Below are 22,794 nucleotides of genomic sequence, written 5' to 3' on the forward strand. Positions count from 1 at the left end.
ACTGCTCTTACAGATACAGCAGGCACCCATCATTCACTGCTGATGATCCTCGATGTGCCACCCATGTCCCAGCAGGTGGGTTCCTCCCCTCTCTCACTCTCTGCCCCTCCCCACACCCCCAGTGCAGGGGGCCTCTTCTATCTTTATTTTTACTTCCTATTCTCTGCATTATGAAAATATGCACCACAATTTTGTCTGTTTGTCTCTTGGGCAGTCTGGGATTGACCCAGGACCTTGTGCATGCTAAGCACGCGCTCTGCCTCTGAGCTACACTCCAGCCTATGAAAATGTTAAAATTCCTATTTTAAACTGCACTGCCAAGCACATGAGAAGAGGGAAGACAGGTGGTTCGACTCCTCCTCTCTGTCTGACTTGCCAGAAGTCCTTGGCCACTAACCACTCTCCCCTCCCACGGGCCACAGCACCACACCCCTCAAGCGCTTGTTGACTTTTGTTTTGTTGTTGTTTGTTTGTTTGTGTTTGTACTGAGGATTGAACAACCAGGGGGTGCTCTACCACTGAGCCACATCCCCAGCCCTTTTTATTTTTTATTTAAAGACAAGAATCTTGCCAAGTTACCTAGGGCCTTGCTAAATTGCTGAGGCTGGCTTTGAACTCATGATCCTCCTGCCTCAGTCTCCCAAATCACTGGGATTACAGGCATGTGCCACCACGTCCAGCTCCCCCAGCCCTTTTTAAAAATTTTTTATTTTAGACAGAGCCTTGCTAAGTTGCCCAGGTTAGCCTTGAACTTGTGAACCTCCTGCCTCGGCCTCCTGGGTGGCTTGGATCACAGGTGTGCGCCACTGCACCCAGGTTTTATCCGTCTTTGTAACCATGCAAGGAAACACACTGAATTGCAAAACCCCTCATAGACGGGCCCACTCTGGGGTCCCAGCCCAGGCCCAGGCTGGGGGAGCTCCCAGGTCAGAGGACTCCCAGGGAGAGACTCCTGCCCCAGGCACTCCCCTAGTGTCTACCCCAACTCTTCCTTTTCCTGCAGGGGCAAGGAGTTCACTGAAGAAGGGAGTCCTGGGGGAAAGAGAGCATTAAAAAAAAGTAAGAAAATCAGATAAAATGAGACAGAGTCCAAGACAGAAGCCAGAAAGGCAAAGAGGCAGAGAGAAATAGAGACAGAGAGAGTGAGAGAGACAGAGAGAACCAGGCGGTGGGGGTAATAGAGACAGACGAGGGGGAAAGAAGACCAAGATAAAGACAGAGACAGGACAGCACACAGGAGCATGAGTAGATGAAGACACAGAGACCCAGAGGGACCCAGAGGACCACAGAGGGACAGATGGACAAAAGGACACGGGAGCTGCCAACAGCCAAATCTGCAAAGATCAGAGCATCCAAATACATAATGATAGTGAAGGCTTCAATGAGCCCATTGTGGTACAAACAAATGAATGAGTGATTGGATGTTTGATGAGAAATAGGATATTTACCTAGTCTTAAGGCACTTTCCACCTCATAGTCATAAATTATACGGGGGGGGCGGGGTGCGTAACTTTTCCTGGCAGGCTCCGCTTTCATCAAGTGATCAAAGTTCCCATTCCCAGCGAAGGGACAAATGGAAGTCACGGGCCTCGGAGCAGGTGACAGAGCAGAACATCACTTCTCCCATATCCCTGCCAAAAAGCCACAACCTGAATCTAATCAGGAGGAAACATCAGGCCAACACAGACTGAGGCACAGTCTTCAAATTAAATGGCCTGGAATCTTCAAGTGTGATGAGGTCATAAATATCAAGGCAGACAGAGATTCCCGGGCTGGAGGAGACTGGACGAGTGACAACCAGACACAAGGGCACATTCTGAACTGGAGTCTTTGGATGCCCATAAAGGACATCGTGGGGACAACTTCCAGGGAGCCTGAGGATCAGACAGCAGTAACTCATCAATGCCAGTCTCCTGATTTTGACTGGCTGTGTGGGATTAGGTAGGAGTCCTTAAAGAAAACTCAGGAAAGTATGTGGGGAGTGGGTGGGGGGCCATGTGTCAGCAACTAACTGTCCAGTAGTTCAGAAAGAAAAGGTGGTGACACTGTGCACTCAGCCTGTCTGAAGAGTAAGACTGCTTTGAAATTCAAAGAGACCCAGAGAGGAGGCAGGAGGGGGTGGCCGTGGAAACCCAGGTTATAAAGGTCCAGAGAGCAAAGCACTGGAGCAGGAGGGGGCGGAGCCCAGAAGGCCCTGGTGCAAGCCCCTAGGAACCAGGCGGAGGGTTCTAGGAGCCTCAGCCTGGGGTGGGAGGGGGGCCTCCCTCAGTGCTCCCCACCCCACAAGGAGGGTGGTAAGTCCCTCTCAGTCTGCCGCCTCACCTCCTACTCCCCATCCTAGGCGCAGGCTGGCAGCTTTCCCAGCGAGGGGGCCCAGGCCAATGTCAACTGCAGAACCCCTGGCCTGGGACAGGGGAGGTGCAGGGAAGGGGCCTGGGCTCAGTCTAAGAGCTCTCTCAAACCTGAAGCACCCCCCAAGTCTGCCTCTCCCCACTAAGTCCGGCCCAGCTCCCTGTCCCAAATCTCCTCCCCACAAAGCCCAGGGAAGGAAGCCAGCTCCCGAGCACAGTAGGGCAGTGGAGGCCTGGCTGCCCAGGGAGTTGATGGGCAGCAAGCAGAGGCTTCCAGACTGGCTAGCAAATGCCCAGGTGCCCCGTCCCTGACTCCCATCACCTGCCCAGCCCCATAAAATCTGCGTTCACAAAATCTCCCCCACCATGGTGGAGCACAGGCACAGTTTTTGATACACCCTGAGTCCCCTAAGCAGCCCCGAGAGACACCCCAGCACACCCCTGCCCCTGACAGTCCCTGGCTCAGGGTGCACTGGGATGGGAGACTCAAGATCTGCCTCCTGTGCTGTGCAGCCTTGAGAACCTCTGCAGCCTTCTCTGGGCCTCACAGTCTCCAGATGCAAATGGGAGGCTTTGAACCAGACAGTCTGAATTAGACAGTATGGGACACAATGGGACAGTCCTTTTGAGATGAAGGGCTTGGGAGCAGTGGATGGGACATGCTAATGGTGACAGAGCAGAAGGTCTGAGGAGACCTCAGGCCTCTGATAAGAGGCTGTGAAACGCTGGTGTGAAGGAGGAGACCAGCTCCCAGCAAGTGGCCCCAGCTCTGTGACCTCGACGCCCCTGCTGAGAAACAGGTGTCCTGTGATCTTGTGGAAAGGGCAACCACAAACGGTGGAGCGTCTCCAGAAATAGTGGAGGAGACCACTTAGGTGCGTTAGCCTCCTGTCTTCAACACTTGAAGGGGCTGTCACTGGAGAAGGGAGCAGATGTGCCCGTGAGGCACCGAGGGCCCAACAAGCGAGGGGCCCCACTGCCCAGAAGCACAGAGACACTCACATGGTGAAAGGTGGACTGAGAGAGAATCGGGGCGTCTGGCTGCCCCCCTGCCCCCTCCCCAGGCCGGCTCTGCAGGCACAGGCAGAGGATGTCAGCGAACCCCATAAAGTAAACGAGCCCATAAAGTACAAAGTGCCGTTCCAGGACCACGGCTTGTGACAGTGATCATCACCTTCCTGACAAGTGGCAGGTAGCCTCGTGAAGCAGCCCGCGGCCCTGCCTGCGCTGGGTTTGCTGGAGAAATTCAGGGGCACATCAGGAAGCCACCTGTGTCCCCACCCACACCTCCTGTGAGAGGCAGAGCAAGGCCAAGGGGTCCAGTCCAGGCGTCCTTCCACCCGCGGGGCAGGCCCACAGGGAAGCAGGGGCTCTCCCGGCTCTCGGGACACCCTGGTCCCTCCCTCCCTCCCTCCAGCGCAGCCTGCCTGCCAGGGCGGCCCAGTCACAGGGGTGCGGCACATCTGGCTTGGACGGCCTTGGCGGGAGTCCTTGGCCCTGGGTGGGAAAAGCTGCTTGCGGGTTCCTCCCAGGCCCGTGGGGCAGAGCAGCGGGAGGAGGTGATGGTGGTATAAAGGGGGTGATAGCCCAGGCTCCCCCAAGAAAGTTCCTCAGCTTTGCCCCCACAAGGCTCCCCCTGGCCCAGCAGCCTGGGGACAAGCCTGCCAGCCAGTGAGCAGGGCAGCCCGGAGTGGGTGCACGAAATGAGACCAGGACACTTCAACCTCCCCCCCTCCTGTCAACCACCCCCCCCCCAGGTCCCCTCTCCCCTGGCTGGAGGCCTGCTGGGCCGTCCAGATAGATTCCAGGAGTCCCACGGGCATCTTAAGTTCGAGCTCCCGGGCCCCCACCCACCTCACCTCCACATAAACACAAAAGTGCCCTCCTCCTCCAAACCCCTTGCCAGCTAATGTCCTGCCCAACTCTTGGTCCCCCAGAGTGGAAAACTCTGAGTCACTCTCAACTCCTCCCCACCCTCTCCCACCTCCCAGCCAACCAGCGCCAGAGTCTGGGAATCCACTCCTGTGAATTGTCCCTGAAGTGCTTTTGACTCCCATCGCCTTTGCCCCATCTGGGGCATTTCTGCCTAGGGTTGTTGCAACAGCCTCCTGGGTCCCCCACGCCAGGCCCTTCCCAGACAGTCAGGAACTGTCCATGCCTCCCCATCTACCCCAAATGCTTGCAGGACTTCCCTGTATGTCGGGGCAAATCTCGTACTCCCAGTCGAGTGGGACAGGAAGTTCATGTTCTATTTCACTTTAGACCAGGGGAAACAGTGACTTAGAAAAGTTGATTCACCTTTCTGAGCTGTGTGGTTAACAGCTGGATGAAATGGGTGGAGAAGTCAGATCTTCTCAGATCTCATCAAGCAGGCAATATTTTTTAAAAAACCCTTTTCAAAAATTCACTTGTATGCCACATAAGTTAGTCAATTACATATTCATTAAGCAAAAAAAAAAAAAAATTTAAAAAAGTCTTACACTCCCATGAGCCAGCAGAAGCAGCCTGGTCTGGGGCCAGCCCACCTGCCAGTCTCGAGACCCACAACCACTCGAGACTCCCTGCCCCACCTCCCCCAGCCACAGCCCTCATATCATCTGCCCAGGCTGTTCCCTCTGCCACAGTTCCCTGCCTCCCTGGCCATCCAGCAGCCAGACATCCTCAAAGACCTAATTCAAACCTCATGAATTCAGGGGTCTCCCTAGATACCCTTGACCACTGTCAGGAGTCTCCCCAGCCTCTCCACCTGCCGTCTTCTATTTTTTACTTTGAAAGCCTATTTGTTTGTTTGCATGTTTGTTTACACTTGGGATGGAACCCAGGGGCACTTGGCCACTGGGCTACATCCCCAGATATTTTTATGTTTTTCTTTTTATTTTGAGACAGGATCTCACTAAGTTCCCAAGGCTGGCCTCAACCTTGCAATCTTCCTGACTCCATTTCTGGAGTTGCTGGGATGACAGAAATGGACCCCCGTGCCCAGCTGTACTTTGAAAAGTTTAAAAGCTGGAGAAAGAGGGGTGCCCTGAGGCTTTCTCCTGGATTCTCAATTGTCCACCCGTGGCCACTTTTGCTGGCTTTCTGTCCCCATCCACACTGACTGCTCTTAGGAAGTTCAACATCAATCCCTTCTGTTATCAGCCCATACCCCAATCCCCTGCCACCCAATGAGACCCATTAGAGCTGAGTCTTTGTTTCCACTTTGATTTTTGAGTTTGGGGTCGCGCACTACATCTGGCATTTGGAACTCCTTCACCCTTTAATCCAGACATGTGGTCGGCTTTTCCTCTGTCTTTTATGACATGGATGTTTGTTAAACATTCCAGGATGGTTGTCTTACAGAATGTCCCTCCATTTGAATCTGTCAGTTTCCGGGCGATTCTGCCGAAGCTGACACCTTGAGGTGGGATATCACCTCGGTTTCCCGTTTCCTTCAGTTTCCCTTCCTTTGTGGCCTCGTAGTGAATTCTTACCACGGGACGTCGCCTTTGCTTCCAATTTAAGTATCAGCTTAACTTTCTCATACCCAGTGCAGGGCTCAGTCTCCCTGGACACAGGTTCCACTTCTCCCACCCCCATCCCCGGTTCCTCAATGTGGGTCCCATCTAGACACCTGCCCTCGGCATCAGCCTCCTGGGGAGCACCTCCCTAGGGAACAGCTATATAGACCAACTTGACTGGCCCCTCTTATCCTCCCATGGACCCTGCAGACATGTCACAGAGCCACCTGACAGTCACAACATGACTTCCTGGAGCTCAGGCCTGTGTGCTTTAAGTCGACAGTGAGAATTCCCCACAGGAAACCTGTTTGGACAACACTCTAGACCCCAGAAGCACTGCCCACGGCCGTCTCTGACTCTCTGTCTCTCTCCCTCTTTCTCTCTCCCCCCCCACCCTGCTCTTTCATAATGTGGTTCCCAACACTGAGCCCCTTTGCCTCCTGAGTGACATCAGCTGCTGGCCTGGGAGGGTGCAGAGACGAGGCCCATGAATGGGGCGGGCGCCACAGGGAGGGATTGGCATGGACGCCCTGGTCTAATCCCCTGGATGACTTCCCACCATGAGTCTGGGGAACTTGCCCTGGCTCATGCAGTTAGGGCAGGACCAAACAAAGATTCAAATGCAGGTCTGTCTGCGCAGGGTCCTAAGTCCCCAGCCACGGCACTAAGCACGGCTGTGTCCACGGTGGCCTGTCGGTGGCAATCTCAGGGAGTCCTGATGTCCTGTGGTCATGACTGGCTCCTCTACCTCAAGGGCCATCTACTGGCCAGCTCACCCTTGTCTTAGCCGTCCTTGACGATTTTCACTTCCTATATTCGGTATCTTTTTTTTTTTAATACCCGCTTGAACTCAGGGGCACTGGACCACCAAGCCCCAGCCCCAGCCTTATTTTGTATTTTATTTAGAGGCAGGTCGCACTGAGTCGCTTAGGGTCTTACTAAATTGCTGAAGCTGGCTTTGACCTCGTGCTCCTCCCCTGGGATTACAGGTGTGCACCACGGTGCCCGGCTTCACTTCCTACCTTTGGATTTCTGAGATCTCATCTCACCTTTAAATCTAGTTTATCTCCCAAGGAGGTCTTTCCTGACGCCTTCCTCCAATCCAGGTCAGGTCCCCCTTTAGATGCCCCCTCGGCTGCCCTCTTGGTGACACTCATCATGCCATAATCATCTGACCAGGGTCTGCAAGCTGCTTGAAGGACGTAGGCTCCCATAATTATGGTGACGAAGACGGGCAGGTGCATGGGGGAGTCGGGGTCGGGGCTCAGATGACCAAGTGACCGCATGGTCACAGTGACTCCACCACTCCAGCCCCCATCCCTGAGCTGCTGGCTGCATTCCCTTCTGCCCAGAGCTCTCATGCCCTCCCCCACCCCAAACCCTACCCTTTTCAGAAACGCCAAGTAGCTTGGGGCTCCCTATTTCCCCTCCCGCAGTCCCCTTTCCCTTGACCCTAGACGGGGACTATTCTTCCCTTCCTTTCTCACAGAATTACAGTGAGCTTCAAGTGAAAGGGTGTAAGTGAAGGATGTGCTCAGGAGAGGCACAGGGAGGCTGAACAACTTGCTAGGACCACACAGCAGTCAGCAGCAGAGCCAGGATTTGCAACCATTGTCTAGTGTCTGAGTCTGCGCTCTGACCACTGCAGGAAAAGACCTGCACTTTTGGGGACCTTGGCGTTATGTCAGTGATCCCATTCACATTGCCCCTGAATGCCCTGAAATAATCCAAGCATGGAAAATCCTGGATGGGGAGGCAGCAGGTCAGGTTCTAGTCCTCGACTGTGAATTGCTGGGTGGCCTTAAAAATGTGCCATCCTAGGAAAAAAGCTAACATTGACTGCGCTCTTAGTGTGCGTGCGATACTAATGCACACGTGTGTGGTGCTCATTGAAAGCAACTGGGCTGAGGACATGGCTTAGTGGTGAGCACAGATAGCATCACGAGGCCTTGGGTGTGATCCCCAGAATCACAAAGAAAAAAAAAGAAAGCCTAACAAACCTACAGATAGATAGAAAAACCAAGGCACAGAGATGTGACAGTGCGCGGCTAGGGTCCCACAGCTACCAAGTGGTGGGGCCGGGATCAAACCCAGGCACCGCACTCTCAGCCAGCACACTGCACTTCCCACAACACTGCGGAGAGTGTGGTATTTCTCCCCAATTCTGGGCCTCACGTGTCATTTTTTTTTAACTTTGCAAAAGAAGGGTTTTATTTCAGACCCTGGTGAGGCTCATGCAGCCTAACCTCGTTCCCAGCCCCTGACAGATGAACCAACGCAAAGACAGTGACTTCAGAAAGGAAAGGTCTGGCTGGGATCTACCTGGCAGGAACCACACACAAGGGGCTCACGAGGACCCTTGTGACAAAACTGTGTGCTCAGCACCGGGGAGGACACCAGCTCTAGCAAACAGAGCACATCATTGTCTGCAGCTGTAAGTGACCTTAGAGAACAGTGTCCAAGTGTCTGTGAGGTCCAGAAGAGTCAAGTGTCCAGCCCTAGGCCACACAGCTTGCTCAGGGAAGGCCCAGGGCTATACTTGATCCCCGGCCCCTACCTTGGGGACCACCCTAATGAGCCCCTTCCCAGTTCCTGAGGACAGAGCTAGTTTGTCGTGGAAGGAAGGGCCCGTGACACTCATTCCACCCGCGCTGCACCAAAACGCCTCAATTAATAGGCGTGTAATTATTTTCTAAATAAACCATACTTGACTTTGTAATTGCAAATGGAAGCATTTGATGAGAAAATTGAGTTATGCATAATATATAGCTCTGCTCTTCAGCTAATAAAGTGATTTTTATTCCTAGAGCTTGTTAGAGCGATGTGCTACAGATGTATTACTTTGTGGAAACATCTGCAGCTCTCCACAGACAGGGGACATGTGAGCACATATACACACACGTGCCCCCGTTCCCGGGGCGCAAGATCCACCTCCTCCAAACCATGCCTTGATCCACTTCCCTGAGGCTACAGATCCAGACATTCTTGGCCCCAGAAGTGGGTGGAGTCCTGGACAGCCAGAAGTCAGCCAAGGAGCAGGACCCTGTCCCACCATAGCCTTCCCAGGGGAATCCTCCCCCATTGTGTCTGGGATATGGGGAAACCCTGAGCCAAGCACGAGGTTGTGGAGTGAGAGAAGGACCAGCATTTATTGAGCACCTACTGTGTGCCTGCGTGCCTGTGTGCCTGATCCTTTGACATGCATTACCTCCATCTTCTCCCCAGCCATGTAAGTTGTGTACTACACACACACACACACACACACACACACACACACTTTGCAGATTAGGAAACTGAGGCTCGGTCAACACTGCCCATCTGGTAAATGGTGGAACTGGAATCTGAGCCCAGCCTTGCCTGCCATCAATATCCACATACCTCCCACCAGGAGCCCCTCAAAGCAAAAGCTGCCTCCCCAGCACAGCTGCCAGGGACTCTGGTGACCGCTGCACTCCCTGCCACAAACATACCCCACCTCAGCTGAGGCCCATCTGGGAGGAAGAGGAAGGGAGCTGGTACAGCTGCCTCGGGCAGTTGGAGATGGGGCCAGAACCTGGCATTCCAGGACTGCTCCCTCTGACCAGTGGACCACCGCCCCCCGCCCCGGTCAGAGGGTATGCAGGCCAGGCCAGCTAGAAGGGATGAAGATGGGACCCTAGGAAAGAGGACAGGAAAAGAAACCAGGGAGGATGCAGGCTCCACTGGTCTTAAAGAAACCCAAGCAGGCAGCAGTCACACCTGCCCTCGTCACCAGCACCCTCTCCCCACTCTTCATGCCAAGCACTGCCCCAGGCATGGGGACGTGGAGTCTCCTGCTCTGCGATCCCCTTTCTCCGCCTCCTCAGTTCACCTTTGGGGCTTGCCCCAAACCTCCCAGCTGAAGCAGCCAATATAGCCCTTTCTGCATGTACCCCTGGAGATCTAACTGCTGTCCTTCCTGCTGCAGGGCTCCCCAGCGACCCACCTCCATCCTCAGCACAGAAGTGAACTTGGCCAAGGCTCCCATTTTACAGATGTCAACAGCTGCCCAGCCAACCACAGCTGTTGATTGCATCCACTGTGTGGAACACCCAGCCCCACAAGCCACCCAAAACTCCACCTTTCCCTTTTCTGCACGAAGTATACCTGGCTGCCCAAGTCTGGTTTCCCACAACTGTCCCCAGCCTGGGCTTGCCTGAGCCTTCCTAGGACTGGCCAGACAGGGAAAGGGGCAGGAAAGGCCACATCTGGATCCCGGGTCTGAAGCCCCTCCCCCAAACCCGCCATCACTCTGAAGCCAACATTAACCTCAGCCAGGGATGACTTCCTCGCCCTCCTGACCCTGCACATGCCTTCTCCCAGCCCAGGCAGCCCTCAGGAGTCTCTGGGAGGAAGGGGTCTCCGCATGCCTCTGCCCCCACCCCTTTTGTAATAGTCAGCTTCCCCTCCCCCCCTTTCCCAGGAGCCTCTGCCCACGACTGGCCTCGAGAATTTAACCCTCACCACGTGCCCCCACGACTGTCTGCCCATCCCCAGGCACCCTTGCCCCCCCCCCGCCACCTTCCCAAATCTGCCCCCTCCCTTGGGGTGGAGAGGCCTTGGTAAGGATGGGGGGCTATGGAGACTCGGATGGCAAAGGATCAAAGCTGAAATTGGGTATCAAAGGGATAAAAGTTGTGGAATCCGAGAATCCCCCAACCCAGCTTTGCCAGATTTAAGAGTCTAGGTGAGAGTTCCCTGTCCCCCAGCCCTACCGCAGGCCCCTCCGCAGGCCTGCACCCTTGCACCGAGCCACCGAGGGGAGTGAAGAATTTTCACCCCAGTAGGAGGAGGGGGCAAGAGAGGCTCTAGAGAAGCTTCTCCTGGCTCTGTCTCCTTGCAGTACCTGACCCAACTGGGGGGCTGGGAGGAGAAGTGCATAGACTGACCCCGAGAATCCATCGACCCCGGCCCTGTGGGGGAAGGTCCTGCAGCTGACAGATGCTCAAGCCAGTCCGTCCTGTAGGGACGCCTTCACCCCAACACCACCCCTCCAGGCGCTCAGCTGGGGGATGGCGGAGGGTGCGGGGACCTCGGAGCTGAAGCAGCCCGACCTACCCAGAGCATGCAGGACAGACAGATCCACGTCATCTTCCGTGGGTCCCGTCCCTCGGGTCCCGCGGGCGCCTTCAGAGGGCCCCCCCTGAGCTCACGGCACCCACCAAGCAGGCAGAAGAGAAGAGCGGAGTCCTCTGCGGCCGCCAGACAGCATCGCCAGGCCTCCCGGCCTCAGCCCTCCCTCCCTCCCTCTCCTCCTCCTCCTTCCCCCACTCCACCCCCTGTCCCAGCCTCCTCTCTCCTCCCTCCTCCCAGGCTCCACTGGTGGCGATGGGGGTCAGAAGCTCGTCTTGGCAGGGGGTGTGAAGGGGACAGGGCAAAGGGACAGCCACTGTGGGCAGGGCCCCCTGACGCCAGCCCCCCTGACAGACAAGCCCGAGGAGCCCCCGAGGCTCCTCCTGCCCTTGCCTGATTTGGGGCTGGCAGAGCTGGGATCTGCCCCTCCACGCAGCCCAGCCCAGGGTCCTGGCTCCAGAAACCCCGCAGACCACTGATGGACAGACAGACTGCTCGGGATGCACTCGCAGGGTTCCTCGGCCTCTCCCTGCACCCAATACACTCGAGTGCCTCCCTGGCCTCAGAACACACCCCCGCTTGCACACGCACACTTAGAACAGACCCTGGTGCCCACAGGCAGGCTGGGAGCCAGGACAGGCCTTGACATAGGAGGAACCGTGCTGCAAGCATGGCCCTGCCCCCAGGCTGCAGAGCTCCTTCCAGCTTTTTCCTATTTCTTTTTTTTCCCCTCTTCTTTCTTTCTTTCCTCCAAACATCTGTCCCAGCCCTTCCTGCCCTTCTGAAAGGGAGCCCCGCTCCGAGCTCCCGCGAGAGTCTGTTTTTCTTGACTGTACCCTGGGCCAACATTTGGTTTGCATTTCCCACTTCCTCCTCCTCCTCCCACCGCCTCCCAGCCCTGTTCTGCCTCCCACCGTCCAGCCTCCTGCTTCCCCACGGTGTCCCCTGCCCCCTGCCCTCCCCAACCTGCTCCCCTGCCTTTGCCCAGGGCCACCAGTTTGGTGTCTGGAGGGTGAGAAGAACAAGAAGTACAGAACCCAAATGTGTTTCCCAAGAGCCACTCAGGGGACGACAGCAGAATCTGCCCCAGGCCCTCATTGTCTGGATGAAGTACCCGTCCCCCCCCACAAAGAAAATAATAATAAAAAAATGTCCTCCTGGAGCTCTGGCCATGACTGGCCCCAGCAAGGGTGGGTGACGGCCTGTGAATCACTGCTCTGCTCTTTGGAGCTGTCCTGGGGAGGGAAAGAGGGCTCAGCCCCACGCCCTTGTGTGGATACACACACGGACTGTCCAACCACACAAACCCGAGGCTGAGGACAGAGCCCCGCCCAGAGTAGGCCTTGGAGACCATTTTCCTGGACTGAGTAACTTAGCAAGAAAGTCCTCAGGCCTGGGCTCCCATACACACGCATGTCTCGGGCCACGTGGGTGAGGGGTTGCATATCCCTGACTCTCCCCCGCTCACCCAGGACCATGTCCCCTACTCTTTATCAGCCACATACAAGGCAGCCCCAGGGTTGAGTCTCTACAGCTGGCTGCTCCCGTCTCCCATCATGTGGACCTGTCCGGCCAGGTGGGCAGGCTCCCAATCAGAGTCCAGCCAAGCTATCTACTTAGAAGCCCCAAGAACAAGAGGGAAACACTGCACAAGGGCGTAAGCATTATTGGTGATTCTGAGAAGGCAGAGAAGAACAATGCAGTGGGGTGTCTAACTCTGGTCCTCTTAGACAGGTGCCTAGCTAAGGGTCCTTTTTCTGGTAAAGAAGTTAGAGCGAGGCATCTGGGTCCCCTCTCCCTCCTTCCCTAGATCCTTCTGCAGAGCCATGAGGCTGGGAACGATGCTGCCTAGCCTGCACCCCCTATCCAGGCCCCCCACTCCCAGGCCTGCTGGGGTTCAAGTGAGCCAACACTGAAAGAGATGGAGCTCCACGTGCAACTGGTCCCACAGCCACAGCTGTGTCCACAGACAGAGCCCTGCACAGCCTCCTCTCCCCCTTGGCTGGAGCACAGAGTGGGACTGACTCTCAGAGCTCTGAGCCCACCCCCTGCCTTGGCATCATCACCTGCCTGGCCAGCCTTTCTAGCCCCTCAAGTTCAAGGGCTCTGTGGGCAGCCCTAATATCCCCAGAGCCGTTCCACTCCTCTCCCCAGCCTGCACCCACCCCCTTTGCTGTTGGCTAAGACGCGTCTCCAGGCAGCTATCTCGGGAGTTCTGAGAAATCACCTTGGAGCTTCTCAGAAATGCTGGAAATCAAACCAAAGACTAAGTCACAGTGACATTAAGTCACAGCAACTCCAGTCTATCTGGCCTCCCACGCACCCTGAAGGGGCCCTACTGCCCCTAGGTCTGCTGCCACCTTAGTTACCTCAACGGGGACTGGATGGCAAGCCAATAACTTTGGTGCTGGGGGTTCCCTCTGAGGAGCCCTGCCTCCAAGATTCCCCTATTCCTCTTCCAAGACCATGGGGTTCTCACCTATTCCTTAACCTCTCTCTTCAGGAAGTCCCTGCTGCTACCTAACCACCATCCTCCCTGTTGAAGGTCATCCTCTGCCCCTGGAGGTATCTCTAACTGTGTATAGAGGCTTGTCACCCACTATTTCTCCTTCACAGGCAGATGTCTCTCCCTACCTGCACATGAGTGAGTTCCTTGGACAAGGACATATCCTATCCTTTATATCCCTAGAGCCGGGCATACCGCAGGTGCCAGGCAGGGTTGAAGAATGAACGACTTAATCCATCCACGAATGGATCCTAGTAAATTTTCCTACTATTTCCTTCCCAGATCTCCCTTCTCTCCCTCTTGAATGAGCCTTGGGCAGACTTGCAGCCATACCCACCCGTCAGCACCAAGGTCTTCCTGCTGCCAGCCCCTCAGGCTGCAGGCTCTCCGGGTGACTTGCTCATTCCCGGAGCCCCGCCTGTGCCTGGACCCTCCCTCACAGGCAGCACACCCACAGTACACACTGGTGGGCCATCCCAGGAGCCTCAGGACCTGGCCGCCTCCCTATGCCGTCCCACCTCCTCCCAGCCGGGCATTTCAGCAACAGGTTGGCGTTTAATTCAGGCTCTTCCCTCTGTAAGTAGGAGACCTCCCTGGCTCCTGCCCGTCCCTCTTTCCCACTGCGCAACACCAGCCAAAGAAACAGGGGCAGGACTGCGGAGCCCTGGGACTGGCGCGGGGCCAGAGGTGACTGAGCAGAGCAGAGGGAAGAGTCAGAGTGCACAGGACTGAGCTCATGGCCCGGGGAGCCCAAGCCTGGCTCTCCCCTCTCCATTCCTCAGCATCCCCACCTGCAAAATGGCCAGGCCCCCGGTCTCCAAGGCCCTTCCAGCGCCACCTCCGGTGGGACTAAAACTTCCCAAGCTAAGGCCCCAGCTCTGCTCAGTTCATTCTTCCGAACATTTGAACATCACAAAGTTGTACCTGGGCTGTGGGGACAGCTCAGTGGAGTCCTGGCCCAGCACGCCCTGGGTTCCGCCCCAGTTCTGCAAAAAAAGGAAAAGTTTGCCCGTCCCTGATGCCACTGAACTTTGTCTCTGTCACTACCGGTGACAGAATCTGAAGGTCACAGGACATCAGAGCTGGAAAGGCCTCCACATTCACCTAAGGCAAGGATCACAGCAAGAGTCTTCAGGGGCCAGAGGGAAGCTAGCTTGAGGGGGCAGGCCAGGAAACTCTGGGGACCTGAACAGGACAGACTCCAGTTAAAGAAGACACTGTGCCCCTCAGCTCCGGACACAATGGTATGCACCAACACGAGCCCTATCGTCAACTCTTTGGATCTGACATGAGAAGTCCCAAATCTATAATTTTTTTTTTTTACAAAAGACCAAAAAATGCAATTTTAAGGACTTGAACATTTTTTTCCCTTTCCTCCTCTTTGGAAGATACATTAAATGTCCACCAGGATGTTTTGATCTTGGGGCACCTCTCAGCCATCCTGCCTACTTGTTCAACAGTTGACTGCTCTGTGGTCGGCCTGCCTGAGGTCACAGAGCCATCAGAGGCTGGGCTCCGGTTTCCTTTCTTGACTCCCAGGTCCCAGCTTCCTCCTAAGCCCCCAGTGAATGGTCATGGTAGGGCCCATGCAGGGCTCTTGGCTTCCTCCCGCAGACCTGCCACAGGCCACTTTCACCCTGGGGCCACACCTAACTGCGCCTCCCTCTGGCCTATAGGGTACACTGCACACAGGGTTCCTCACTGCCACCCACCCAACTGCAGAGCCCAACACAAGAGTCACAGGAATCTGATACAATACCCTCAGCTCTTGGGTCCACCTTCCTTTCCCCCCACCCCTAGACTCTGCCACTTTGCCCCTGACCCAGGAAAGAGTAACATTAATTAACTGTCATTTGTATCCTCTTTAAGCCTCCTATCAACCCTCATTTTACAAGTGCAAAGGCACAGAGAGTTTTAGCAACTTGCTGGAGTCGCACAGCTAGGATATATGCCAATGGAACCCAGAGTATTTAATTCCACTCTCCCAGGGATGGAGAATTCTCTCCCTGCTCCAGGAGCAATACAGTCATCACGCAGGAACAAGAGGTTATGTACCCATAGATGGTGCTGTGTTAACTGTCCTCTTCACTCCTTCACAAAGGGCTGGCCCTGGGGCTCCAAGAAGGGGGACAGCTGAGCTCAGGTCTGGCTCAGTGGAGGCCAGGAGCAGGGACACATGGAGGGAGGCCAAGGACAGTGCTACTATTACAGGGGTCAACATGAGACTGGCGGCTCTCCAGGGGCTCCAGAAAAACCAACACGATATTTAGATGCAGACAGGGTCTCCCCACCGCTCCTGGGGTTCCCCTTCCAGTTAAAACATGCTGCCTCCCCACACCCCACCCACACTCAGCCTCTGAGGTCTGGGGAGCTCAGACCCCCACCAGAGCCTCGACAGACCACTAACTAGATGTTCATTGCACAAAGGTACAGCCAAGGCGTGAATGGGGACTCCGTCCTGTCTGTGCCCACTTAGTGAACCCTGGCACACCAGCCTGGAGCACCAGGCACTTGATCCCAGTGCCCACCAAGGCCCCACACGGGCAGAGGAGGTCCTGCCCCAGCTCCCACATCCACCATTCCTCTGAGACCAAGATTACTCCCTTGCACTCCAGAAATCTATGATGTGCTCTCTGGGAGGACAGACAGAGTTCCAAGGACATGGACAGGTCCTGTCCAAGCCTCAGTTTCCCAAGCTGACACAGGAAGACGCATAGTCACAGCAATTTCTTCCCTCCCCCAAGTCTTCTCCACCAGCACTCTGGGTGGAGTGGGCGTCTGGACCCACCCTCAATCATTTTTAATAAGATCCTACCCAGAGCTCAGTTCTGTGATCTTGATCTCTTCCTCAGCTCTAATTTCCTGCCTGACTCAGGCCCCTCAAAGGCTGGAGGAGGCAGCTTGCGGCCCCTCATGCCAGCTCCCAGCTCCAGTCCTGGCCCCTTAGGAGTTGGAGAGATGGGCAAGGTGGCTCACTCATCCTCTATCCCTGCAACTGAGGAGGGGGAATCGCTAAGCAGCCCAGGGTCCACTGACCTGGTCCCGGCTGGCCATTGCCCACTGCAGATTGCTTTTTCCCAAATCTGAAACTCCAGTCTTCGCAGCATCTGAACTCAGAGCCCATTGAAATGTGGATGGGCTCCAGCCCTGCGCTCCTCAGCTGCAGCGCCTGCCTCCCAGCCAATCCCTGGGGACAATGCATTGTGCTGGAAGATTTCAAAGCATACCTTGGGTAACTGGAGCAGAAGCCTGCTGGCACCTTTCCCCACTGCGGAATGCCAGAGAGGGAAACTGAGGCTCAGAGGAAGCACTTCGAGAAAGAGCTAGAACTTCAGGTTCCCTAGGAGTAGGAGAATCTTTCCCATCCATTTGGATGGGAAGAATGGATACTGGGAGGAATTTCTCCATCCCTAACCTGCCTAAGTGTCTACAAGAGGGAGGTCCATGCTGAAAGGGGGGACAATAATAATGAATATAGCCCTGACTTTTATTGAATGCCTACTATAGAGTAGGCACATGTTAAACACTTTAAATGAATTATCTCATTGAGTATTTGCCATACTCAATGACGTTGATATTTTTATTGTCCCTATTTTACAGATGAGAAAACTAAGATACAGGCAGATTATGCAACTTTCTGGAGTCCACAGTTAATAACTGGGAGAGCCAGAATTCACAGCCAGCCAGGCTGCCTCCACATCTGGCGCCCTTCACCAGATTAGGGTACTGTCCCCCATCTGGAACCCAAGGGAGTGAAGAGATAGGTCCAAAATCCAGGGACCTCCCTCTCTGGAATCCTAGTTCTGGAGACTGCTATGGGCTCTTAGTCATGCTCTTGGGGTCCCCCTGCCTCTCCAGGGGAGAATTTAAGATTATGGGCAGTGTTTTCTGTGGCTATGTCCCCACTTCCACCTGCTGGCCAACATTCCCCACCCCCTCCCCCAGAAGCACTGTCAGGGATCTCTCTAGAAGGATCCCAGCAGGTCCATTCAACCAGAACCCCACCTACAGCAGGCATGTCCTGCCCGACCTCTGCCCAATAACCCCACTGCAGCTCCCTCCCTGGGCCTGGCCATCTCTCTGTCCAGTTCCCTGTTTCCTCCATTCTCCTGAAGAGATGGGAAGTCCCTCCTGAAGCAGCTCACTTTTGCTCCAGGCCTTAAGTCTGGGGATAGAGATGGGTGCATTTCCAGAATACACCTCCTCTTCCCACAGAAATTTGAGATGGTTTAAAACCCCCAGAAACCTTCCTCTATATCCAAATCTCCCCGCCTTCCCAAGACTGTGGTGCTCAGACTTCAACTCAAATCCAAGATGCTGAGTGAGGGCTGTGCGCTGGGGAAGAGGGACAGCCACTGAGGGCTCTGGCTCTGGGCAGCACGGGCAGGGACTCCCCAGGAGTCCCCAAACTCTTATGAGAGCGCAGTTGACAATGCCACGATGGTGTGTCCCTGAGAATGGGAGGGTGATCAATCAAATCCTTTGCCTAGGAGCCTGGGATGGGGGGGGGGGGCGCTGAGGGTTGGAAGGCCAGGTGAGGCAGACGTTTACCTGGCTGCGGAAGCAGAAGCGCAGGGGCAGGAGGCACGAGAAGAAGTACTGGCCCCATCGGACCACGCAGGAGAAGCACCAGCTCAGCCGAGTCATGCTGCCCCCGAGAGTGTGCCTGGGACTCACGGGTCAGTGGAGAGGGTCCAGCTGCGCCTGGGCGCCCAGTGGGGGATGCAGGAGAGGAAGGCGAACGCCCTGCTCCCAGGGTCTCCCGGATCCTTGGCCCGGAGGAGCAGCGCGAGCGTCCAGCACCCTCTAACGGGAGAAGCAGGGTGGCGGTCCCGCGGCGCGGTCCGGACCTGGCTCCATCTTCGCGCAGCGCCCCACTGGGGACACGGGCGGAGGCACGGCGCTTCCACCCTTGGGGACTTTCTGCGGCGGCTCCCCTTCGGTTCCCCTCCGTGGCGGCGTGCCAGCCTCCAGCCTCTGCCTGCCTGCTTCCCCGGCCGGCGGGAGGGAGAGGCGCAGCACCCCGGGAACTTCTGAGCGCCGGGAGCGTGCCTGAGAGGCAGTGGGGACCCGGCAGAGGTGGTGTCAGTCTCCTGGCGTCTGCTTGCGGGAAGGAGCGGCAGCGGTGGGAGCCCGGGTGGCGGTGGCAGCATTGTGCTCCACGCTGCAGTGTGTGTGTGTGTGTGTGTGTGTGTGTGTGTGTGGATTCCCTCCAGATCTCACTCCAATTCCCATATTGCTCCCCAGAGCATAATGTGATTAACTTAAACGGAGGCCTCCGGCTTCCACCACCAAGGCAGAAACCTCCTTGCGCTGGGAATGCTCATGGGGACGCTGCGCACAACCTGGACCTGCCGTCGCGTCTTACTGCCCACTCTGATCCTGGCCACACCCTGGCTCCTGGTGGGGATCGCTCTCCAGCAACTCGGGGAGTGGGCGCTCAGAGGACTCACAGCTCCCCAACAGGTTGCTAGGCAGGAGAGCGATGTGCAGCCTTGGGCTAAGGCTGCACCTCCCCTCCCTGCTCCGGGTGCCTCTTCCCATTTCTCTCTGCCAGAGCCTTCCCTGCCTCTGCAACGCTCAGGTGAACCGTGGATGGGGTCCTCCTCTCAGGAATGTTGTTGGGGTCACCATATTGAGATACTGGAACTAGAGGAGGGGAAGAAAAGGGGGGAGACAGAGGTGCCCGACTCTGGAGAGAGGTGAACAATCAGAGACGGAGAAACAAAGGGACAGAGCCAGGCAGAGACCCGCGAGCAGACCAGGGGAGCTGGGAGGGGAGCTTCACCCCCAGTTCTGTGGCTGCCGAGAAGCTGGCAGGCAGGGAGCCAAGCCCAGAGAGAAAAGGGGCGGAGGAGCTGCACGGGCCTCTTCCGCAGCAACAAGGCCGCTGGGCGCCAGCCAGACCCCTGCCAACCATCCCAGAGGCTCTATTCCCCGCCTGCGCTTCCCCGCATCATCTCGGGCTGGCTTTCCCTGCAGGCTGCCTCCCCGCCCCCTTCCCTCCCTGCTCCAACCAGGGCCTCTTTCTCAACAGGTAGGCTGAGGGCCTGGGGGTTTCTTGCTAGCTCAACCCTGCTTCCAGTCTCTCCTCTGCAGCAGCAGACCCCTGGGGCCCTGCTCCAGGTGGGCTTCTGCTGCCCACCCAACAAGGCAACAGGTCCAGCATTTGCAGGGACACTGGGCAGGGACACAGAGGCAGGCCAGCCAGGGAGGAGGAGGTTGCTGCTGGTGTGCAGACAGAGATGGGGAAAGTCGGACATGAGGGCGCCTCACCTCCTAAAACTCCCCCAAGCAAGGGGACCACCATCACCCCCACCACCACATGAGCCCTGATGAAAGCTGGAGGGGACTTCAGGGAGGTCAGTGGAGAGAGAGGTGGCATGACCCTCACTAAAACTAGACCGTCCCTAGCGGCCTGCCTTTGTCCACACACACCATTCCCAGCAAAGGGTCTGGCTCTGCCCAAACCTACTCCAGGCCTGAGGGGGGCCTTAACTCCCCAAAGCCGCTACCACCACCTTGGGACAGAGAAAATAGATGAGGCCTAAGAAACGAGAAAATGGGGTTTGAGCCACAGTGGAAAGAACTTTAATTGAAAGGAATCCCTTGGATTTTTAAGACAAGACAAAATTTTTCAGATAAGATTGGCTGACATGTTCCCCACCCACCCCTGCCACCAGCCTGAGGGAGAGAAAGGCAAGATGACTCTTCCCCAGAGGGTTCTTACTGCCCCCAACACTTCCACCCAAGGGAATGTACCCAGGAGTGCTCTGTCACCAAGCTCTATCCCCAGCCCTTTCTTTTTTTGAGATAGGGTCTCATTAAGTTGCTGAGGCTGGCCTCAAACTTGCAATCCTCCTACCTCAGCCTCCCGAGTTGCAGAGATTTCAGGCATGCACCACTGTGCCAGGCTGTCAGAGGGTTCTTAAAGTCTTCTCAGCACTTAGGTTGGCAAAGACACTCTACAAACATAGAAGGCAGAAGGGAGGGTCGAAAGGAAAGGGATTCAGCCCTTCTCAACATGAAGGTCCTACAGGAAGGGCTCTTCCCATCCAGAAGTTTCTTAAGCCAATGACCCTCCAGAGAGAGGGAAGAGTCTAAGGCTGACTTGAGTTCAGACCTGTTACTGCCCAGCCTTTCCCTCACAGCCTCTGGCCCCATCATGCCCCAGGTAGCTTCACACCAGGGGTTTCAAGCCATGAAGGTCAAAGTAATCCTGCCCTATGACCTCGATTCTCTTTCACCTCCAGGAGAGGTCCAATCCTGAGATAATATCTGCAGAACCTCCCCACCCCCCAAAGCCCTTCAAGAACCTCCCAGCAAGTCCTAGTGAGGATTTTCTTCCTCTTTCACTTAAGTTCATGGGGTGGGAGTAAGGGACTTCCAGTTCCAAAAGGTCTTCTCCCAGTCTTCATCTCTTTTCTCCCTCAAAGCCTTCAGAGCACCAGAGACTGCATCCAGCTGTGGTAGGTGCTGGGTACATCTTCCCTCCCTCCGTCTCTCCCTCAGGCCTCTGATCCTCAAGGACAGAGAAGAAAGGCTTCCCATAACTGACCAGATCCAGGACGCAGCCCCAGGCACCATGAATTGGAGGTGTGTGTGGTGTGAGGGAGGGATCAGGCCATCCTGGATAGGACCCTGTCTGCCAGAGGCCGCAGGTTGGACCCACAGACAGACCTTTCTGTAGCTCCCTGTGTGGGCCATAAAGCTCTTCCCCAGTTTGAAGAACTGGTCACCAAGCAGAGGAGGACCTCAGGGTTACCTGGTCCTCAAGGAATTCTGTCCCCTGCCCTTGCAACATGGCCTTCTCCAGGATCCACTCCCACGGGCCTCCCAGCCCTGCCACCCCAGCTCTTCCTCCCCCCCCTTCTCTCCTCAGGGCTGTGTGGGGTCTGGCCAGGGATGGCAGGAGAAGGCATGTTTCCCACCCTCCTGGTGTTCACATGCCTGAGACCTGGACTCTGAATGCAGGTCCCAGCCCATAGCTGGGGGGATGGAGGCCCTATTTTCAGGGAGGGGTTTCTCTGGCCCTTCTTCCCACGTTTTCCAAGGCTCAGGAAAGATAAGCCAAGAAAAAACGGGCACCTCCCAGAGGCAGCCGGCACAGGTGTTGGGAAAACAAGAGAGCAGGCGATGGCCCCCGGGCCCCCGGGGACAGCCCCCTGGAGGAGGGCCCACAAGCTCAGGTAGGCACAGAGCATCCTCTGTCCTAAGCCATCATGGCCATAGTGCCCCTGACTGATTTTGTCTGGAGGGGTACAAAGGCAGCTCCTGTTAAGAGAAAATCACTTGGGGCATCTGATCGGAGGCTCCGGGTCTCACTTTCACACCCAGAGAGAGATGTGCACACACAGCTCTCCTGGGACCACCCTGTCCATCCTTCTCCCTTAGAGGGGACAGCTCTGGCAGGCCCCTCCTCCTGCCCCCATCCGCCATTTGCTCAGAACCAGAGAGGGAGAGTGTCCCTAGCCTCTACCTCAAGGATCCCCATCTCCTTTGGGTTTAGCCTCCCAGGCTGGACTTCCAAACCTCTCAGCCCAGCACCAGGATGGGTCTCGCCAGCTCCACCCACAGGTGATAGCCAACCAGACGGAAGTCCACCTCCAGCCCCTGGTCCTCTCTCCACACAACAGAATGAGGGTTCCTGCTGAGCGGGGCCCCATTTCATGTGGACTTCAATGGCAAAGGGGTCCCAGGGAATGCTCTGCCCACCCCATGAAAGTCCTTGGACTCCCTGCATCCCTGTCTGGGTGACACCAGAATGTCCTTCATATCACTTAGCGCTGTCCCTGTCACGGATGTATCTGATCACTTCTTCACCATCTCTTCTCCACCACCAGAACGCCAGCTCCAGAGGACTTGTCAATCATTCCTGCCTTAACACTGAGCAGGTGCCCGGTGTGTGGGCAATAAACACGGGAAAGAAGGGATAGAGGGAGAGGGCCTTTCCCGTTTCCACTCCACTGCTCACCAGCTGCGGGGATTGTCATGTTCAGGATTCTTGCAGCGACGGCAGCCAAGAGGACAAGGTCTTTATGCATCTCACTCCACTCACCCCTGAGCAGGGACCTCCTGCGTCCCTGTTCTGAAACAGCTCCCCAATATCCAGTGTTGATTCCAGTTAAACTTGAAAAAGATCTGATCCTTTCCCCAGCCCCTAATTCACAAGAGGACGTTGAATTCCGTGTGCGGTGGCGCACACCTGTAATCCCAGCATCTTGGGAGGCTGAGGCAGGAGGATCGTGAGTTCAAAGCCAGCTTAAACAACTCAGCGAGACCCTAAGCAACTCAGCGAGACCCTGTCTCTAAATAAAACACAAAGAAAGGGCTGGGGTTATGGCTC

General features: G+C 56.0%; 1 protein-coding gene across 9 annotated transcripts in view; it reads right to left on the reverse strand.

Annotated features, from left to right (window-relative positions):
• TNS1 (tensin 1) overlaps positions 1-22,794 on the reverse strand; it is a 196,639-nt gene that overhangs the window by 169,591 nt on the left and 4,254 nt on the right. For 6 of the 9 annotated variants that reach the window (XM_081260953.1, XM_081260961.1, XM_081260959.1 and 3 more), the window contains exon 1: positions 18,000-18,110. The exons of 1 other annotated variant lie outside the window; for it this stretch is intronic. In XM_081260953.1, the coding sequence (XP_081117079.1) occupies positions 18,000-18,095 (96 nt within the window). In that variant the 5' untranslated portion in view covers positions 18,096-18,110. Of the gene's footprint in view, positions 1-10,927; positions 11,082-17,999; positions 18,111-22,794 lie in introns of those variants that run through there. 2 more of the 9 variants (XM_081260948.1, XM_081260956.1) reach the window with 1 other exon arrangement.

The sequence above is a fragment of the Spermophilus citellus genome (genome assembly GCF_964194105.1).
Source record: "Spermophilus citellus genome assembly, chromosome: 11".
NCBI lineage: Eukaryota > Metazoa > Chordata > Mammalia > Rodentia > Sciuridae > Spermophilus > Spermophilus citellus.